At 41.6% G+C, this 20305-nt stretch overlaps 4 protein-coding genes and 1 long non-coding RNA gene across 7 annotated transcripts in view; 4 read left to right on the top strand and 1 right to left on the bottom strand.

The window, feature by feature from the left end:
- The first annotated feature begins 1067 nt into the window (after window positions 1-1067).
- On the top strand, window positions 1068-4101 carry hoxb8a (homeobox B8a). Of its 2 annotated transcripts, none has more exons than XM_031575058.2 (2): window positions 1068-2095; window positions 2909-4101. In XM_031575058.2, the coding sequence occupies exons 1-2, from the start codon at window positions 1672-1674 to the stop codon at window positions 3223-3225; spliced, it is 741 nt and encodes a 246-aa protein (XP_031430918.1). In that variant the 5' UTR covers window positions 1068-1671; the 3' UTR covers window positions 3226-4101. The 2 variants fall into 2 exon arrangements, with proteins under 2 accessions (XP_031430918.1, XP_012697295.2); XM_012841841.3 differs by having other exon boundaries at window positions 2912-4100.
- Window positions 4102-5136: 1035 nt separating this feature from the next.
- Window positions 5137-10153, top strand: hoxb7a (homeobox B7a). The gene is made up of 2 exons (XM_012841846.3): window positions 5137-5681; window positions 9046-10153. The coding sequence occupies exons 1-2, from the start codon at window positions 5255-5257 to the stop codon at window positions 9306-9308; spliced, it is 690 nt and encodes a 229-aa protein (XP_012697300.1). The 5' UTR covers window positions 5137-5254; the 3' UTR covers window positions 9309-10153.
- Window positions 10154-10257: 104 nt separating this feature from the next.
- hoxb3a (homeobox B3a) overlaps window positions 10258-20305 on the top strand; it is a 57066-nt gene continuing 47018 nt past the window's right edge. For both annotated transcript variants that reach the window (XM_031574934.2, XM_012841858.3), the window contains exon 1: window positions 10258-12174. The gene's annotated coding sequence lies outside the window, so the exon portion shown is untranslated. The remainder of the gene's footprint in view (window positions 12175-20305) is intronic.
- Window positions 15763-18006, bottom strand: LOC116222126. The gene is made up of 2 exons (XR_006152562.1): window positions 17868-18006; window positions 15763-16386 (listed from the first exon to the last, which is right to left on the bottom strand). It is a non-coding gene; the product is annotated as an uncharacterized LOC116222126 (long non-coding RNA).
- On the top strand, window positions 16418-20223 carry hoxb6a (homeobox B6a). The gene is made up of 2 exons (XM_012841862.3): window positions 16418-18304; window positions 19596-20223. Exons 1-2 carry the CDS (start codon window positions 17875-17877, stop codon window positions 19850-19852), a joined length of 687 nt encoding a protein of 228 aa, XP_012697316.1. The 5' UTR covers window positions 16418-17874; the 3' UTR covers window positions 19853-20223.

The raw sequence follows: 20305 nt of genomic DNA, 5'->3' as shown, positions 1-20305 counted from the left end.
TGCTTAACATGAGGAAACACTACATAAGGATGTAGAAAACATTCATTACATGAATTTAACATCCGCAAAAGTGACAGTGAAAAGTTGAACTACTTTAAGTTGCGAGTGCATTACCTGCGCAGCAATAAACACACTGTTTAATTTGTAACATGTAGGCAAGGCTAATATCTAAAAACATATCTAAGTAACGGGCCTAAATCCGGAAAAGAAAATACAAACCGCAAACAAGCTGCGCCAAGTCAGAAGTTGTGAAAAAGTATGAAACATATGAAGCCTATGTTATGACTAGGTTTGTGCAAACAGTCCACTGTGTTACTGACAATGTCATATTCCCTTTTAAGTGTAGCCCGATTTACTTACAGTTCCATTACCATATAATTAATTAAGCTACCACAAGCAACCTTCAAAAGTTGTGACTGGTTAGCCAGTATACAGGGGTTAAGCCATTGTCGCGTCTAATGTTTAACATTATGACTGACCGTATGGGGAACAAAGCGAAAATGACAATTAAATACTTGAATATTTCTGCTGGATAGAAATTGCTCCAAGTGAAGCCTTTACAGCCCTGATCGTGGAACCTCATAAAATCCTAACAGCTTTTTTGATGCACGGTGTAAACAACAAACATCCCCATCGTTTATTGCATTTTATAGTTTGTTAAAGCATTTACAGCCACTTTGTCCATTACCCCAGGCGTGCTAGTCCTTTTCGACGTCTTTACATCTTTATAAATATGATATTGATAAAAATACGATGATCAAAATGTTAAATATGACTGGCTCATTTATTTTCGACGCCAGTCTCTTCTTGAAATGGGGCCTTTGACAGGTTGGTTTAGAACGCCAATTATATTTATATGACTTGTTAAACCTGATATGAATTAAACAGTGTACTTTCACAATTTGCCAGTGCGACCCTGACATTTTCAAAAAAGGAGACCCCACCTCGTTAGAATTTAGAAATTAACGATTAAATATGCATCTCTCTTGGTTGCCTATGAGCAGCATCCTAAAAATCAATCTTTCAAAGGGTGGTCTGGGGTGGATAAGCTGGGGGTGGGAGGGGTGGGGGGTATCAGTATTTGATCTGATGCAAAGCGGCAGATTTCTCATTAACTTCCCCGCTTGAATATATTAATGCGCATATTCTCTCCTCCTCTCTCCCTCGGCCCCCCTTCTCTCGCCTGCTCCCTCTCCGTCTCTCCCTCTCTCTTTCCTCTCTTTTTCATTCTCTCATTCGCTCCATATCAGAAGCTCGGAGAGCGGTGTCCGTGTGGGGATGCAAGAAGCCAATGGGATGAGGAGCCGATAATAGATGCAAATTATCGTGAAAAGACACGGCAAAATATGAAACAACTCATTTGCCACGGAGTAAATCACGGAAAACTGTTTGTGAACTGGCACCCCATACCGGAACTGTGATGCAGGATCACTTCTGTGGAGGCGCTTTTCATGGAATCTGAATGAATGTGGCTATAGCACGACTATTTCAAAAGAGTGTATCAATACGACAAAAATCTATATTCACCTCTGGGAATCCACGCATGATCTTTTTTTCTTCTCAAGGTTTGCTGAGGTTTGTTATTCTCCACCGTGCAAGTCTTGAATCCACAACCAGAGTAATCACCATCAACAACAACAACAACAATACCAGTAACGTCTACAACAAAAGATGAGTTCTTATTTTGTAAATTCTCTCTTCTCGAAATATAAAAGTAGCGACACCTTACGCCCCAATTATTATGAGTGTGGGTTTGCGCAGGACCTTGGAAGTAGACCCACCGTGGTATATGGACCCGGCACCGGTGCAACTTTCCAACATGCTCCCCAGATTCAGGAGTTCTACCACCACGGCGCCTCCACGCTGTCGGCAACCCCTTACCAACAGAGTCCTTGTGCCGTCACATGTCACGGAGATCCAGGAAACTTCTACAGTTACGATGCCCTTCAAAGACAGACGCTCTTCGGTGCCCAGGACGCGGATTTGGTCCAGTATAGCGATTGCAAACTAGCTACGGGTGGCATTGGAGAGGAGACCGAGAGCACAGAGCCGAGTTCTTCCCCAACGCAGCTGTTCCCGTGGATGCGACCGCAAGGTGAGCCCATGTAGCAAGCTACCCAGTCCTACTGGCATCGCGGCGATGTGCCTGTCTTTGCGAGTATTTTAAGAACTGGTGGGTTTAGAAAGTTAGACTCCACAAAACAATGCATTTTGCAGCCATAAAGACGCATTTCCTGTGAGCTAAAGAGAGAGGGGCAATCGCTGGTTTATGGTTTTATGGTGTCCAAAACTTGTGAATCACTTTACTGTTTAACGACCCTGCCAGAGAAAGCATTCAGAAGGGGAAAAGAGAAAGGGTCCATTTTCTTCTGGCTCTCCAATGTGTGAGCCACTGGCCCACAGCTGAATCCTCACTTCTCACCCCGGTCAAAGTTTTACTGCAGGCTTTTACGACTTACAGTGATGGTTGGGATTATTTCGCTACAAGGTGGCCGCTTCACACAGGTTATGTGTTTTATGACCGGAACCTAATGCGTTGAGTGTGTGTGAATATGGACGTGAGTAAGAGCGATATGTAAACATCATGCATATAAACACTGTGGTTGATTGTATTTAGGTGTCGCTTGTCCTAAATCTAATGTCTCATTCGCTTGTGCGTGTATCTGAGTGATATAGCATCCACACACATCAAACAATAAACACATAACTGGATGACAAGCAGGGGGTCGTGGCAGTTGTCTACAGAGCATAATAGTCTTGTTTTATGAATATTTATTCTCTTTTGAATCCCTATTTCTATTCACTATTGCTTTTTTCAAAAGTGTCAGATTGTCTTAGAATAAGATGTAATGTGAAATCAAACAGTTGTGTGCAACTCAAACTCATGTGTGTGTCCTTCTTTTGCCAGTAGCTGCCGGACGGAGGCGAGGCCGACAGACCTACAGTCGCTACCAGACACTGGAGCTTGAGAAGGAGTTCCTCTTCAACCCGTACCTGACCCGCAAGCGGCGAATCGAGGTATCACACGCCCTGGGACTGACCGAGAGGCAGGTCAAAATCTGGTTTCAGAACCGCCGGATGAAGTGGAAAAAGGAAAATAATAAGGACAAATTTCCCAGCAGCAAATCTGAACAAGAGGCAATCGAAAAGGAGAAGCGGGAGAAGGAGTTGGGTATTGGATCACCGTCTGCCGACGAAGACGGCGACAAGGCTAAACAGATGTAAAGGGAGCAAACTGGACGTTGAAAAAGACTCAGAAACATGGGGTGGGGGGCAACTGTTTGTGGTTGTCTCGGAAACGTGACAGTCTTCTGCTGGTCACTACATGTTTCAATCGAAACCAGATTGCCTCAGATGACGCCTAACAGGACGATAAACATTAAACTGATGTGGTGACCACGGAACTATGAGCGGAAGGAATTAAGCATTTCTACTTTTTACCTGACATTCACAAAATGTTATAGTGTTTAAGCTAGATTCCTGACTTTGTGGGACAATGATTGTGGAAAAAAGATTTATGTTGTTAGAATATTGTCATTAACAATTAAATTGGCAGCTGTACAGATTTTAAGTTAAATGGTGCACTTTTGACTGTCCTCACTTAGCCTATATGTTATGATGATGACGTAGCAAATAATGAATTCCAACAACATGAAACTGCCTATTTATGACGTAGATGTTCCTCTTTTACACTTGTCCTCCTTTAGTTCAATTTAATTGATGGTATTTTCTTGTCTTCCTTTTTCGGGTAAGCATGCGCACAGTGGAAGAAAATGGCGAAAAATTAAAATAAAAAATACCCTAAATGATGTCATGTGACCCTTCGTTTAACTGTGAAACAGAATGTGTACTGTACTCGTGAATTAGTTTATGGGGACTTGATGATATGCTTTATTGTTCTTCATCACTTTGTTCTATTGTCTGAAACCTGAAAGGAGCGGAAGAAAGGGGGCACAATAAAGTTTACAAGCGAGAATCCATGACATCACTGGTGTCCTCTGCCTCATTTCCTGTCAAGGTGCGGATTAGGGGACCCTCTCCTGCCATCTATATCTATGCCACACATATCCAGTCATAATCAGACACATGCATTTCGTACAGGACACTAGCGGTCGTAACTAGTCGAGTTACTAGCCGAGTTTGTTTTGTATTTTGTAATCTGACCATTTTATAGCAATAAGTATGTTTTACGAGGAACTCACAGGGTTGCCTCATATGGGTTATGTTTAAAATTCAGAACTGTACGTATAAAATGGAAGTACAGAGAATGACATGTTAAACCGCAATTTAAACGCCTCGTAACAACTCTGACAGCCTGACATTATGGCATGAGGTATATTGGCTCTGACTACACTCCAAAGAGATATTTATATTAGGCCTCAGATGTCAATTCCTATAAACCCCTGATTTCCCCTCCTAGTGCACTTCATAAAATGTGGTTCCAGTACAAGCTTCGAGAGGCCATGAAGTCATGAAAGGTTTCACACCTTAGAGCCTCTTAAACATTATAACGTCTGATTTTCTTGGCCCTTTCTAGTGTTTAGCAGTGCAAATGAGATAAACAAGTGGCTGTGCTGTTTTGCTTTGTAGCACTCAGACATTAGGCTTTCTTGGGGAAATACGAGGTGGTGACGCAGGCACTGAATGTGTAGGAACAGTGGCCACTGCTTGAACACCCAGACCCCTGAACAGGGACACACAGATCAGCGACGGAAGGATTCAAACCACAATGTTGGAGGTGTGGAGGACAAGGGGCGCCTGCTGGGTAGAGACAACAAAAAACTCCATGAAAATCGATACAGAAACGAATAGGTTTTATTTGTGTGGTGTCAATCGAGAGGAGGCGCGCATTCCCAAATCCGGGTAGCCCATATTTATTTGTAGATAACCTATATGCAGTTGTAGATCTTTTATTGCGTGATTGTGCAGTAGGTGATTATAGGACATATTCGGGAGTCAATCGATTTTTTGCGCTCACGTTAGTTTCTGTTGACTGTGGGCACCTTTGTCTCGCAGTGAATAATGTAAGATACTTTATGTGGATGGTCAGTGGTGTACACTTTTTCCACATTAGAAGAGCTGTGGGAAGCACCACTTCCATTGGAGGACCAAGTATCACGTGTTCTTCATCACGTGGCCCCTGAGGAAAAAGGGGTGATTTTGGTGTAAATCTAGACTGTAATTCTGTAATATATCACAGTACCTCGTAAAACCGACATTTAAACCTTCTGGCCTACAAATCACGGGTCAAATTATGAGTTCATTGTATTATGCGAACGCGTTGTTTTCCAAATATCAAGCGGCAAGTTCGGTGTTTCCAAGTGGGGTTTTTCCCGAGCAAACTTCTTGCGCTTTCGCGTCCAGCTCCCAGCGAGCCAACGGCTATGGATCCAGCTCCGGCGGAGCCTCATTCTCCACTACCTCCTCAGCCTCCCCTTCGCTGCTGTATACTACCGGAGGAACATTGTCTAATCAGAGCCAGAGCATGTACCCTGCTGGCTATGGGTTCACCACTGGCCCACTAAACATGCACTGCTCCCCCTTTGATCATCCGAGTCTGGCAACGAAGTGCACCGTAGATCCGTCCAAGGCTCCCGGTGGCTGCAGTAAGCCAGAACAGCGGACTTGCCGTCAACAAAACGAGGACAACCTCCGAATTTATCCCTGGATGATAAGTACAGGTGTGTTAGAGACAAATATTTTTGAAAAGTCGAGGGGCTGGTTAAAGGGGGAGACAAGGAAAAATTGTTTTTTTTGTTGTTGATATAGTTGAAGTGGACAGGGTAACTTCCTGATCTCCTCAAGACAATGTGTTGAATTCGCTGGTCTTTTATTGCTATATGACCTCTATAAAGACGTCTGAATATTCATTAGCCCATATTGTGCTAAGGATAATAGTAATGGACGGTTTTAACTGGGGGAATTTTTTACATAAAACACACCGGTGGTATATTTGTTGGCATTGTATGGATTATCCTGTGTTTGTTTATTTGTGAAGTATAAGGTGCGACTTGAAACTAGCTCGAAAGTCTTAAAAGTAGCCTACCCAGTATCTTCAGTGTAAGAGTTGTAATTGTTTCTCTTTTGAAATGATTGTGCAAACAAATAGTTATTACATAAGGTTTTTGCATTTCTATGTCACACAAAATGTGTAGGGCCGCGGAAGCCTTATTCCAAATTGTGTGATAGCTCTTTGGTAGTTCTTCGGGCTAGTAAGGGTAGTCAGGAAAATTAAGTTCAATGAAAGGTGCGTGTGTCCACATCAGATGAATGCATGTGTATGCATCTTTAAGTGTGTGTATGCGCGCACTAGTGCGTGTGTGTTTGGATGTCAGTGTTGTGTGTGGTTGTTTTGTGGCTATGTGTGTGTGTATTTTTTTATACATATATATGTGCGATGAAATACATACAAACTCGTAGGGATCTTTAGCCTTCAGTAATATGCTTCTGTTTCCCAGTAGCAGGTTCAGTGAATTAGTAGCTGACAACTTTTTGTGTAATGATTTTCTGTAAGCACTCCAGGCTCGGGCCACGACCAGCAAAGGTCCTATCCATCAAATGTCAACCTGCGGCACCACTGGTCTTGTTAGCCGCTGGCGTAAAAATACCACAACACAGGCTGATAGTTCTGAAACCGATACTTTCTAATTAACAGCTCGTCTGACATTTACAAGCAGGTATTCGACGATTCATGTTTTCCTGTAAACTCTGGGCAGCCGTCTTGGTTGTGTGGAAAACATTTGTGAAATATGCATGCTTCACATATGAGCTCCGCGCATGCTTGATATGACTGTCCCTAGCTCTCTCTCTTCGTCGGCTTTTTGGCAGTTCCAAATGCTACCCTTTAGAAATCAAGCTTGATTTAGAGAGAACTTTCGCCTTAAAGATATGGAGATGGATGTGCTATCAGAAAAGTGTTGGTGGTAGTGAAAACATTTACAGCATTCTGAAATGTGAACTTCATGAGTGGTTAACCCCCACCCCTCCTCTCTCTCACACACACACACACACACACACACACACACACACACACACACACACACACACACACATACCCACGCAAATCATTGACAAAAATATTCTACTGAGGTTAGGAATTATGTGACTTACATTTTGAAGTTATATTGCATGTTACCACGGGCCGGAGATGGATAGGCCTAATATTTTGTGTCTGTCGACAGACTACTTGACCAGAGAATAAAAAATGAATACACTAACCAACGTGTTCTTAACAGAGTCCAGCCTCTGAGATGGATGTCGACTTACAAGCTTTTAATATGATCAGTCTTATCTCAAGCGCGTGTGGTCGATTATGACAAATGAAGCTGAAATTCCAGTAAAATGGGTTAGACTTGCTAGACATGCTTGAACTGGGCCTGTTTGAATGCAGGTCCCGGTTATTCAAGGGAAACTCTTACTTTCACCACAACAGCCGCACGTTCTTCTACTGTGTGTTGTCTTGTACACGCATTTGCGCGCACCTACTCGTGCCCACACTCATGCACGCACCCACAGTTCCACTTCCAAAATTGGGAGAAGAGAAAATGTCTGTCAGATACAAATTCCTTCTTTCATTTTGTTCTCACTCGGAGTGTTGTGAGCACGATTATGCATGTTTTCAGAACACAATACCCATCTTTGTTTTACCCTTTTAGGGTCTTCTCTGACATATCTTCAGCAGCACCACCCGGCACTTCCACCCCTCTATGTTTGAGCCTTAATGGGGGCATAGTAGATAGAATTCCCTCAGAGGAATCCTTGTCTCTCCCTCTCCTTCTCTAATATTTATGTCTCATCTGTGTTTGGTCTTCTCTCGAAAGTGTCGCGAAATTAGGACCACGCTTGTTACAGACACAGAAATGCACAGTTCTGCTTGACACGAAAGAAACCGAGAAGAGACCTATCACTTTATATGAAATAAGCTACTTTTAAGCGGCAAAGGCGTATATGGTGCAAACATCCTTCAAGCGCTCTTCCTTAGGCTGTTTCACTATTCTCAGATGGATTTGGTAATGCCCCAGTGCATTTTCTGTCAACGACCAGACACGTCCATATTGACCTCTGCAGTATTTGTGGGCAAGCTACCATTCCCATCGTCTCATTCCCCGGAATGTCAGTGTTTTCCTTTTTTTGTACAGTGCTTGGTCGGTATTTTTAGACTTGGCCAGAAAAGTGTTTTGTTTTCTCTCAGGGCTCAACTGATTAAATTGTCGAAGCTGGTCTTCTTTTGTTTACTGAAGAAAAATAGTTAAATTGATCACAACTGCATAGAAAGAAACAACTCAGATATCACCAAAAAAAGCAAATCCTTTATTATGAAATATATACTGAGATTTTTCATATATTGTCTGGTGTCTGTGTGTGTGTGTGTGTGTGTGTGTGTGTGTGTGTGTGTGTGTGTGTGTGTGTGTGTGTGTGTGTGTGTGTGTGTGTATGTGTGTGTGTGTGGAAATTTCATAACATGTGGCTGGAAGATGAGTGGCCCATAATATTCCAATGCAGTTCAGACGAAAATCGTGCATAGAAGCGACCACAGGGCCTATTTCTTAAAAATGTTATAGGCCTGTTCATTCATTGATACCACAGAAAAATCAGTATGTGGACTGCCGTGCTAACAAAAGAAAACTTAATACCATGGGCACAGTTATAAAATACATCCATCGGTTAAAAGTAATAGTAAAATGCTCGAAAACTATGCGAGTGCGTGTGTGTGTCGGAAGTATGTGGAGAATAAATATTCGCCCACTGCAAATGCAGAAGCATAATAATTACACAATTACATAATTTTGCAAATGTAAACATGCTTTCTATATTTTGGAGCCTATATTAGTGCGCAAGGAATTCATAAGGGGTAGATTTATACATTCTATTTGGGTCTGCAACAACCCCATCCACATTCCTAGATTTCTAAATTTAGTAATACTCTTGCTTTGGTCATAATTTTGCCCGTGAATAACTCTACCAACCTGTATGAATAATGTTCAATCGATTATAGACTGAGTAAACCCACTTCTCCTCCCTGTCCTGACTCGTGTTTGTTCACAGGTGCAGACAGGAAACGAGGCCGACAGACATACACACGCTACCAGACCTTGGAGCTGGAGAAGGAGTTCCACTTCAACCGCTATTTGACCCGGCGGCGGCGCATCGAGATCGCGCATGCAGTCTGCCTCACAGAACGACAGATCAAAATCTGGTTCCAGAACCGACGGATGAAGTGGAAGAAAGAGAACAAAATAGCGGGATCTAGCTCCCCTACTACTGACGTGCCCGGCGGAGAGGAGGAGGAAGAGGATGATGAAGAGTAACGGAGGCGACGCCTAAACGGAGCAGGGCTCCAGACGAACTCTAATTATAAAGGAGAAATCCTTGTCCCCCCTCAGTTTGTTCAACACTGAGTAAATCAAATTATACTACCTTATAAAATATCGTTGTTGTTTTGTATGTGCAGGTTGATGTCCCGTGTATGAGCAATAGTCGTGAGCTCAATGTTTGGTTTTGCACATAGTCTATAAAATGTCATATGAAACAGACCATTCGATTTTGTATTAAATAATGTTTAGAATAGCAGTGCGCTCTTTTTTTCAATTGTTTAATTTTTTTAATTGAAGGGAAATGCAGAGAAGGGACTCTTTATAACGCAGTTAAGTAGGCTAACAACCCGTCTTTCTCTTCCTGTGTATTGATCGAGAATTTTTGTGTTACTATCAAAGCGCTTCTCCTCAAATAGCATTTATATTTTGAAACATGAACGTCTCTGTGAGAAGACATATGTACAGTGGACCACGAGATATGAGTATTTTATTATTGTTTTCATTGTGGGGGATTTTTTCGTTTTAAAATGTACTGTGCGTTCCAATAAAAAAACAAAACCAGAATTAGACTTAAGTGTTCGGGATAATTCAAGTTTATATGACTCAGTAAAACCTCACTTATGCTTTGTGCAACTGTACAACATCCACAAGCTACCATGGCCTACACACAAGGGGAACAGTGCAGGGAAATGGTTGTGATTATACTTATATTCTGTTAGCTTGGCTTCAGCGTAATACGATGGGAATTGTACAAACATATTTAGCATTGCCAGTTTGAATGGTAGATTGCAGAAGCAATGAGAATAGTAGGGACAGAAAATCGAATAGACCACCTTCAACAATACAACCAAGGCCCCAAACCTGTAAATGACAACCTTCATAAATGTATGGTATACATAGTATAGGTATATATACCTTTCTGAAACCTTCGCAACTTCTGTTATGTTTGTCGTGTACCTGTGTTGAGTTTGATACAGAAAAGGCCTATGTGCCAGCTGTCCTTCGTGATGATTGCTTTTGACCTGTGATCGAGCAGCACAGTTATACTGGCAGGTTGCAACTAATGTGTTTATTGCGTCAATGAAATGCCGGAAACCACCATAAAAGTAACACAAAAAAATCAACAAAATGGTAAACAGACGTCCAACAGTAAATGCCTGTCCATATGCTCTCACTGAAAGACACAAACAATGGCTCTTTCCGTTCTGGTTTAAACTTTAACCATTGCTTTTAGCAACAGCCCACTGTCCGACACATGTGGATGTAGTAACCAAAATACTGCTTTGCTGTACAACAGTATAAGGGACTAGGCCACATAAACATCAGTGTCTTCGTTGGGATTATCACAGCAATGCGGCTTCGGATTTGTCGCATTGCGAAACATAGCGCTCCATTTTCCTATAGCCTAGTTGATGTAAAACGAGGACTAGATACTGAGCAAGTAGCAAGTTAAATATTCTAATACTTTCAATAATATTATTCTACTTGGATAAACAAAGTAAACGTGGCTCTTTTCAAAGAACCCTGTATCTTATGTCCCATGCGTATAGTATTGCTTATAGTTATAATATAGTGTATGTGTGTATATCTATAATATAGTGTAGTGTTGTATATCTTATAATATATTTCTACACATTAACGTTAGTAAAGAAGCCTCAATAAAAAATTCTGTTTTAAAAGATCATAAAGACAAGCTAAACCCTCAGCCATTTACCCATGGAATGATATTCAGAAAATATCTATTTTTAAAGCAGGTCATAGGCTACAGCCGTCTTATCTGAAGTTATATTCTCAGGCCTATGTTCTCAGGCCATAATTAAAATAGTGATTTAACATTCGTTTTGGTTACAATCAAAACATTAAACAATAAATGAAAAACCGCGTGTTTTTGAATTTATGTCTATACGGCTAATAATAGAAAACATATTTTCGGTTAGCAGTCGTCAACTAACACCCAATCTGTAAAAGGCCAAAGCTTGTCGTTTTATTGGGATACAAATAAAGCTCACTTTCTTTAACTGTCGTAATCAAGATAGAATCTATTTGCTCAGCGGGTGTGGCGGAATTAACGTAAAGCTTTTTACAAGCCTACTAAAACATAAAAGAAAACAACACGTGTGGCTCTCGGCTTATTACAGATCACAGGACAAATACCACCAAAATATGTTAAGGTCTTACGTCAAAAACGGGGAAAATACTCCAAATTTCTCCTTGGTTTTGTAGGTGAAAAAGATGGCGACGAAGAACCTCTGCTGCTAAAGCAGTCATGAAGAAATGCAATAAATTCCTTGTTGTTTTATGAAAATTTACAACTTTGTGATAGAACTTTATGAGTGCCTGGGTCCTGGGATTGGCCGAGGATGGTCATGTGGATGGCTAACCGTGAACATGAACTTTTTATGATTTCCCAAGTGGTTATATTGCAGCATTCTTTTGGCCGCCGCACCTTCTGTTGCAACACGGTGCTCCTTCAAGCTTCTGAGCAGAAAATGGTGTATGAACTTAAAAATAACTGTTTAGATACAAACTGCGTCGCTCGGTGAGTATTAGGAGCCTTAGCTCAGGACCAGCCTCCCTGCATAGCGCTATGCTAATGTGGCCACTTGTGATTGGGATTTCCGCTGCGATGGAGAGTGAATGAGATACTGGACATGCTGTCGTTCTCATCTAATTTTTCATACGGGGATCCATCTCCCACTGACTAATGTGAGAGAAACGGATGGAAAGAAGCAGCGACAGCTCTGTCATACCCGCGGCTCGCGCGCTAATGGCGGGACTGAGTCGAGCTCCGGGAACGCCCGCCTGCCAGCGGCACAGGGCTCGCGCTGTCCAGCCAGTCGGTGACGAATTATCAACAAAGGTAAGGCGTGCTGTCATTATCTCGCGCTAGCGTCTTCTTGGAGTTAGAATCGTAATCTTTCACGGGTTTTTACATGTGTTTTTGCTGCACTATGTGCGTGTAAAGTTAGCGTAATACACTATTAAAGGATTAATCAAACATTATAGCCAATTTCTGCACAATTGTGTGGACTGATGCTAGGTTTCTGTACCCGATGTTTGACACGTTGCCGATTTAGAGCATTTAAGTTGGGAATAATTTCTGAAATAGATAACGGTATTGATTTTGTCGAACTCGGCTATTATTGCTAGATGATGTTTGTGGTAAAAGGATACAAGTATTAGGGGAACAGAGAGAAGCCGAGGTTTGATGGAGCTGCAGCACTGCCAATTGGATCTGAGCTCGTCTGTCCGGGGTCACCTCTTACGTGGAATGCTTCATCAAGGCGCACGCTGCTCTGCGACATTCCTACACTCGCCTGTTTTAGGTTATGCCGACGTGCTTAGGTTGCGTCGTGGGAGGACCTGGCCAAGTACTGCCTTAAAGATTCATTATTTAGCTCTAGTTATTTTGGAAATAGGAAGGAATGTTTCTTATATTAATTTCCAAGCCCATAGTTAAAAACCCCATTCTGCATTTTAGGTCATATCGTCCCCCCCCCCCCCCTCTTTTTCTCCCAACAATTGGCCGTGTATGTGTGGGCAGATGGGTAAGGGTCTCTCCGACGTTTAGGGGTTTTATTTCCCCTTTCATTTCCTGTCGGACAGCCTGCGGTCCCCTTTTAACACGCTTGCACCCTTTGGTGTCCATTTGTTTTCTCCAGACTGTAACACCTACTGGCGCCAGTGAACGGCCATAGGTTTAAAGTGACTGCCGACACCCAAGAGTCCCTGAAAGAATCCCTGAAAGAATCCCCGAAATATTTATAAAACGAAAAGAAGTAGTCATTGATTATTGGTGCCATGTTATCTTTCTATCAAACTATCTATCTATCTATCTGTCTGTCTGTGTGTCTGTCTGTCTATCTATCTATCTATCTCTCTATGTCACTTATTGTAACGTAGTCTTTCCATATTTTTGACATGTGACATTGGCATATAGGCGTCGACCTCTGTATTGAAACGGTATTTTACATCCAACTCATATCTCAACTAATCACAACAATATCATGAAAATGAAAACATAATCAATATAACATTTTAGCACAGCTTGTGTTGTATGTTTTTAAGCGTGAAAGATGCAGTTCTTGTAATGTGTGTTAATCCTGTCACCCTGCCAGGCTAAAAGTGATGAGGTGACAGGTCTTTGCAGTATCCGCTCCTTGTTGATTTGATCAAGCAGTGGCGCAATGTCCCCAGCCTCGGCTCATTCCATGCTCTTTGGTGCCATCTAGTGTTCTCTTTTCCAAAACGTCAACACCCAGTTCACTCGAGGTTTTTTCAGTAGAAAAAAGAATGCTTTGTGCGCGCGCCTATATGCATGTGTGTGTGTCTCTTTGTGTGTTTGTGGTTGCGTGTATTTGTGTATGTGTATATGAGTGTATTTGTGTATTTGTGTGTGTGTGTGGGGGGGGTGTGGGGGGGGGGGTGTGTGCGTGCCTGCGTGCGTGTGTGTGTGTGTGTGTGTGTGTGTGTGTGTGTGTGTGTGTGTGTGTGTGAGAGAGAGAGAGAGCGTGGGCTAAAAGTGTCTGCATAGAAAACTAGGAGATCCCTATATTTCGATGACAGTGTGACTGTTTTGTACTTGATATTCCCGTATCAGCTTGGACATGTGCACAGCGCTCACAAGCGCGTGCATACGTGTGTCCCAGTTGCTGATGTCATTATGTATTGTCTGCTAGGCCGAGTTTCCCACAGACTAGAAGAAATGCGATATTTGAATGCTAATAGAACCTTCCTGAAATGCTGTCTGCAATAAACCGCACAGACACTGCGGCTGGAGATAACAGGAAAGCAGGGAGGGGCGGGCGACCCTGCGGCACTGAAACGGAAAAGAATGCAGAGGTTGTAAATTCTCTTTGCTGCTGTGGGCGCGTTTTGAAGTGCCTACGTTTGGGAGAGATTTGTGGCATACTCGTAGCAGCCAGGCCTGCAGGCCCCGATTTCGTGCATCCTACGTTTCCCTCCTAAAAACCAGCAGATGACCGCTCCAAGGTTATTGCAGTTTTTTGTCTTCTGCTGCCAGTGAAGCGCAACTAGGCCTCTGCGCCATGTGTGCACTGTGCTGGAACTATTTTCTCCATTTCCTTTAGGGAAGCCTCTATGTGAATGTTTTCATGGTATTTGTTTCAAATTGTCAAATGCGTGCAGAATTTTTTCAGCCAACACACGGACGCTCTTATGTGGACATTGCAAAGGTACAAAGCCAGTGTGCATAGGATAGGAGGGCGCGGATCTTGGATTTACAGTAGTGAATGCGAGTTGTATGCTAAGGCTTGCCCTTCATGTTTAGCCCGGTCAGTTTATTGGCTGAAAGTAATCTTCAGTTAACATCTGGCCTGTGTTTGGAAAGACCATACCACCCTGTGTGTTTATTGCACACTGTGTACTTCCGGAAAACACATTTGTTTAAGTAGTTGTTGTACCATTTGCATAATTTGTTCTCATTATGAGCGCTAATTTTCCAGTTTCACGTGTCATAATGAATTGCCAGACTAAATATCAGAGATCATGTATGGCTCTCTTTTCCCCCAGAAAAACAGTTGGTTATTTCATGCTAATGAGATTATTGTCAAGCACATTTACACCAACACAAACAGCCTTAGGGCAAATCATGACATAAGCACAGGCTGGAGGATTTCAGCAATAACAACAAAAATAGCTTTTTAAAACTTGCAGAATCTTAACTTTATTGGTCTTAACTTCAAAAAATCAGTAAGGTAGTTAATAACAAACGTGCATCTTGAATTTCGAAGGGAAGTGATTATTTGAGCATAGGGTCTGATTGCGCCGGGCTGTTAACTGTTTGGTCTGTGAAGGGCGAGCTACTAGCCATAAATATTTAGTTAGTTGCACGTCGAAAACTGAATGACCACAACAGTCATTAAATTATTTAAATGTAAGTTTACTTACTATAGGATACTATATTATACATGAAAGGTATTTTCCCACTCTTTTCAGGTGCCCTCTACATTGTTATCCTAGTGTTATTTTCGATTTGGAAACAAAACGTAGGCCTATTTTATGACTCAAAACAATGACATTAATTACAAAGGGTTTCAGTTCATAAGTAATTTGGAAATCTACATATATTAACTGCGTACTTTTGTTCTCTTCTTGCATTAGGGAATTATGTTTAACCCCCCACCCTTCTTTCCAACGTGTTGAACATTCAGAGATCAAAAATATTTCCAAAACATTGTTATATTTCAAACGTACGTGCGACATTACCGACAAATGTCATACTATATAATTGCTTCTCGCAATAAAATATCAGTTAGATCAACACAATCGAGTTGCACCACAGAAACACAACTTTATTAGAAATTTGATCTCAAATGAACTGAAATCAGATCGCAAGTTTTCGTGCCTGCTGACATTTTTCTTTCATTATAAACTTCACCGCAGTAAATATACAATATACAAAAAAGTCATTTATGAGTCAAATAAATTCACGTCAGAATCAACATTTATTTATTTACAAAATCCAAATATACATTCCATATGTAGGGTACATACAATAAACAGTAAGACAAACGTACACTTCAATTATCATGGAAATATTCTGTAAATTAGAACTTCTTAGGCTAAAATATTATACTAGTCCTGTACGCAGGAAAACTTGTAGATGTATTGCTGGTAAAAAATATTTGTACACAATTTGTACACATAAATACAAGAGCATGATGCATTAAAGAAGTAATCATCTTTACATTCTAACAGTAGTAACACAATTAGGAATATTATAATACTCACATATGTTCAGTATCAGGCAGCAAACTCGAGAGGCTAAGGAGAGTTACAGTACACTTGACAAAAAGTGTCTGACACGCGTTTCCTCTCTGGTCTCAGACTGGGTCAACGCACTACAGCTCTTCCTCCATATCGATGCGCCTTTTGCTTAGGTTTCCGGCCGAGCACAGTTCTTCTACGTGGCGCCGTGATTTAGTGTCCCGTGGGTCATTTCTCAACTATTTTTGAAGCCCTTGATTGAAGCCAAGTTCTGTTTGTAAAGAAGTGGCCAGGATTCGTCATCTTTGTGCCATCATTCCCATGCATAAAACCTGAACTGAGTCTGAAACAAAAATGAAAACAATATTAGCATGAAGTTATAATTCCTTTTAAAAACTACAGTGAATCTGGTTTCTACGCTTTATATAGGCATGTAAGAATATAGGCTTAAACCAACTCTTGAGTGTACTACTAATAAATTATTAACGAGGCATTGGAACGGCAAATTTGCCTGCTTTCTCTAACAAACAGAAACACAATGGCAGTTTCCCGTCCGCACAAAAGCAGTCGGGGCTGAAGGAAATGCAGCATCCTCGATTTAGAGGAAGCAAAACTGAAAGTAAAAAAATATCACCAGCGGTCCCCTGAAATCACATTTAAAATCCACTTGTTACGCCGAACTGCGTATCATATCATGAGACCAGGAGGATTAAAGAACCCAGACGCCATGTTAAGTCAGCGGAGATGTCCATACACAGAAGAGCAAATACTGTAACGTTAAATTAATGAATCAATTAATGAATTAAATAATGAATTAATTACGTATACACTCTAGATCAAAAGCCATGTATTAAATGTATTCAGGAAGCCATGTGTACAATTATGTGTTCTGGATAAACAACTGCAGGAATAAGTGACACACACACACACACACACACACACACACAAACACACCACATAAAATCACCATATATTTTGACCGACAAAAAATGATGACCAAGTAATTTTAACTGAAAATTACTGTACGCTGGACATGTCATCAAGACGTCATCAAGTGAGGTGCACATTGTGCGTGTGATTCTGACCAACACAAGCCACGTTTAAACTCGCGGTGGCCTAGGCTACCTGTTGCAAACATTTCTGATTTTGAGATAACACTCAGTCTTGCTGAGCAACTACAGGAGTGTCTGTAGTATAATTCTGAACAGCATAGAATAAAATAACAAGTGCATGTAGTTCTTCGGTTTTCACATGCTTTAATAAAAGACTAACACATTTGATACATATTCGACACACTATGTTAATTTCCCTATATAGATATATGTAAGCCTGAGATAATATTTAGAAGTGTTTTGAAACTCGATTTTTTTTTTACTTATTCATTGGTTCGTTTTTCTTTGACGGGGTAAGGCCATGGTGTGTGTAGGCAACATGAGCACACCACAGCCAAAACAGAAGGGGGAGAGTGTCGATATAATCAATTTAGTGCTTTAAGATTCCATTGCGATTCGTATAGTGCAATCTTATTGGAGGGAGAGGCAATGGAGAGGACATGAAAAAAGAAAAGGCGATCTCTAGGCTTCGCGCTGGGGTCCCCCGGCGCATGCAATCACAGCCCCCCTCAAGGGTGCTATTTTGCAGGCGAGGGCTCATGCGATTGGTCAGCGTCTGGTCAGATGGTACGGTTTCCCTCTGTCCCACACTGGCACATAGCCACCCAGCACCCCCCCCTCAACTAAAACCCAATCTCCGATAAACTACTAATAGCTAAACCACTTGGACTATAAAACACAACAAATCATAAACCAAGGAAAAGAACCGTACCCTCCCAATGAGTTCGTATTTTGTAAATTCAACTTTCCCTGTGACTCTGGCCGGTGGACAGGAGTCGTTCTTGGGACAAATACCGTTATATTCCTCCGGATATACTGATCCTTTAAGACACTATCCTGGTGCTGCTTATGGAGCTACCAGCGTCCAAGAGAAGGCGTATTCATCCTCTTTTTACCAGCAGACGAATGGTGCCTATAGCCGGTCGTCCTCTGTCGGTGCTTGCGATTACGCAGCGGCCAGCTTTTACAGGGATAAGGACCCTGCCTGCGCACTCGCCAGTATAGAAGATCACTCTCTTGTCCTTAGTCAAGACCACCGCAAAACGGACTGCACAGGGCCACATAACAAGGGTTTATTCGACGAAAGCGAAGACCAGAAGCCGTCGGTGCCCGTCTACCCATGGATGCAGAGGATGAACTCTTGTAACGGTGAGTCCTTGCTTTTTTGTCACGTTTTAGCTGCCGTTTTTGGTTGCTGTTTACATACACATAGACTCGCCTGTTACGTGACTTGCTGCTTCACTGTACAACGCCGGAAGCCCGTACAGTGGGAGAATAATGTCGCTTTGGTGTTCAGCTCCATAACAGTCAGAGTGGAGCCAGACAGACACACCGCCCTTCTTCACTTTACACTGCCGACTAGATTTGCACTTTCTCTCTCATTTACCACGAGAAGATGTGTTTAATTGCCGCAAGGCTCATATCTATCAAGCTGCAGATTAAAGGCACCACGACCAGAACACAATCCCAGTTAACAACGGCAAGGCTGTTGTGTCCAATCATTTCTCTTATCACAAAATGGCTCGTATTGTTGTTTTGACAAGCTCTCCCTCTGTTACCGCCCTGTTGTACACTATCACCAAGTACAGAGGCAATCACAAGACAAATACACTTTATGATACCGATATGTGGGGCTAACAATTCTGCACAGTACGTCAAGGGCAAATTATTGCAGAAATATCAACATGCAAAAAAAATGTAAAAAAAGTAATGAAGATTAGGCATAAAGCAAAGAGAAGGTGTTCAGAGGCGGTACAATATCCATTTACTCAACCCTAGAATATTTCAGAATAGTTCACTCATTGTCTGGTTGACCAGAGCTTTATATTACTTCATTTCTATGTCGATGTTTGAAGTTTCCACAGTATTTGCTAATGGGCCAGTACATGCAGTAGGCTATAATGTGGGGGGCTATAATGTAGAGGAGCCTTTGCCATTCTTTAAATATTGAACCTTCGCCCCGGAACAGTGTGTCAGATGTCCAAACTGTAACCGGACACTGCAGATTTATGTACGGAAGTGAAGTTTGATATAAGAGACTACATTAAAATAGTTCGTCAAAGTGCACGTGAACACAAATAGAACTTGACACACAATTTCTGTCCTTTGTTCGCTTGGAAAAGTTTGGAGAATCTCAAGCTGTAGGCAGACTTCGTTTGATCCAGAGGCGCATCTGAATGTCAATACGTGTATGATAAAACAAAACATTCACAACACAACTGCGTAAAATTGGCGAATATGTGGGCTACTTCCTGGTGGAACACAACAGTTTAAGAAGCACACACACACACACACACACATATATATATATATAATGTCCGAGGCTCACGAGTTACAAGTCATGATGTAACCCTGAAGCGGTTTCCTCTATCATATTTGTCATTGTAGTAAACACACTCAAGACGGTAATATTTGACTTTCTCTTCCCTTTTTTGAATAGGAACCTTTGGTAATCCTGGTCGAAGGGGTCGTCAAACATACACTCGTTACCAGACGCTGGAGTTGGAGAAAGAGTTCCATTTTAACAGGTACCTGACCCGGAGGCGCCGTATCGAAATCGCACACGCTTTGTGTCTGACAGAACGCCAGATAAAGATTTGGTTCCAAAATCGGAGGATGAAGTGGAAAAAAGAAAATAAACTGATCAACTCCTCACAGACGAGTGGAGAAGAGGAGGAGGAGAAGATTACAGAATGAGAAAAGAACACTAGATAGAAAATAGCATAGAGGGCAAACCGGTTTTCTCTTTCATAAAATAAATGAAGACTTTCTCCTTTCCTTCATATGTCAAAGTTCGCACCAGTGAAATTGTGTTGGTAAATTCGTTGTAGCATTCCAAAATTCATCTTAATATTGTATTTTTTATGGTTGATGTCATTTTTTTAATGTTTATTCTTTTATATTATTAATGCCGAATACCGATTACATGTGTTATTTTGTGCGCGCGTCCTGACTTAGGAGTTGGTCTAATAACGAAAATGAACGTGTTTAACGAGCTATTTGAAATATGTCATATTCGTGTTCATATTTAAGATGTATTAAAATAAAAAGAAATTCTCATGTACAAATCAATGGATTGCTTCTCCTTTATGGTTAAACACCTTTGTAGAGTGCATGCTGTACACCACGTGTCATTTGTACACCACGGAA

The sequence above is a fragment of the Clupea harengus genome, chromosome 1 (assembly GCF_900700415.2).
Source record: "Clupea harengus chromosome 1, Ch_v2.0.2, whole genome shotgun sequence".
Taxonomy (NCBI): domain Eukaryota; kingdom Metazoa; phylum Chordata; class Actinopteri; order Clupeiformes; family Clupeidae; genus Clupea; species Clupea harengus.
This window is presented reverse-complemented; position numbering and strand designations above follow the sequence as displayed.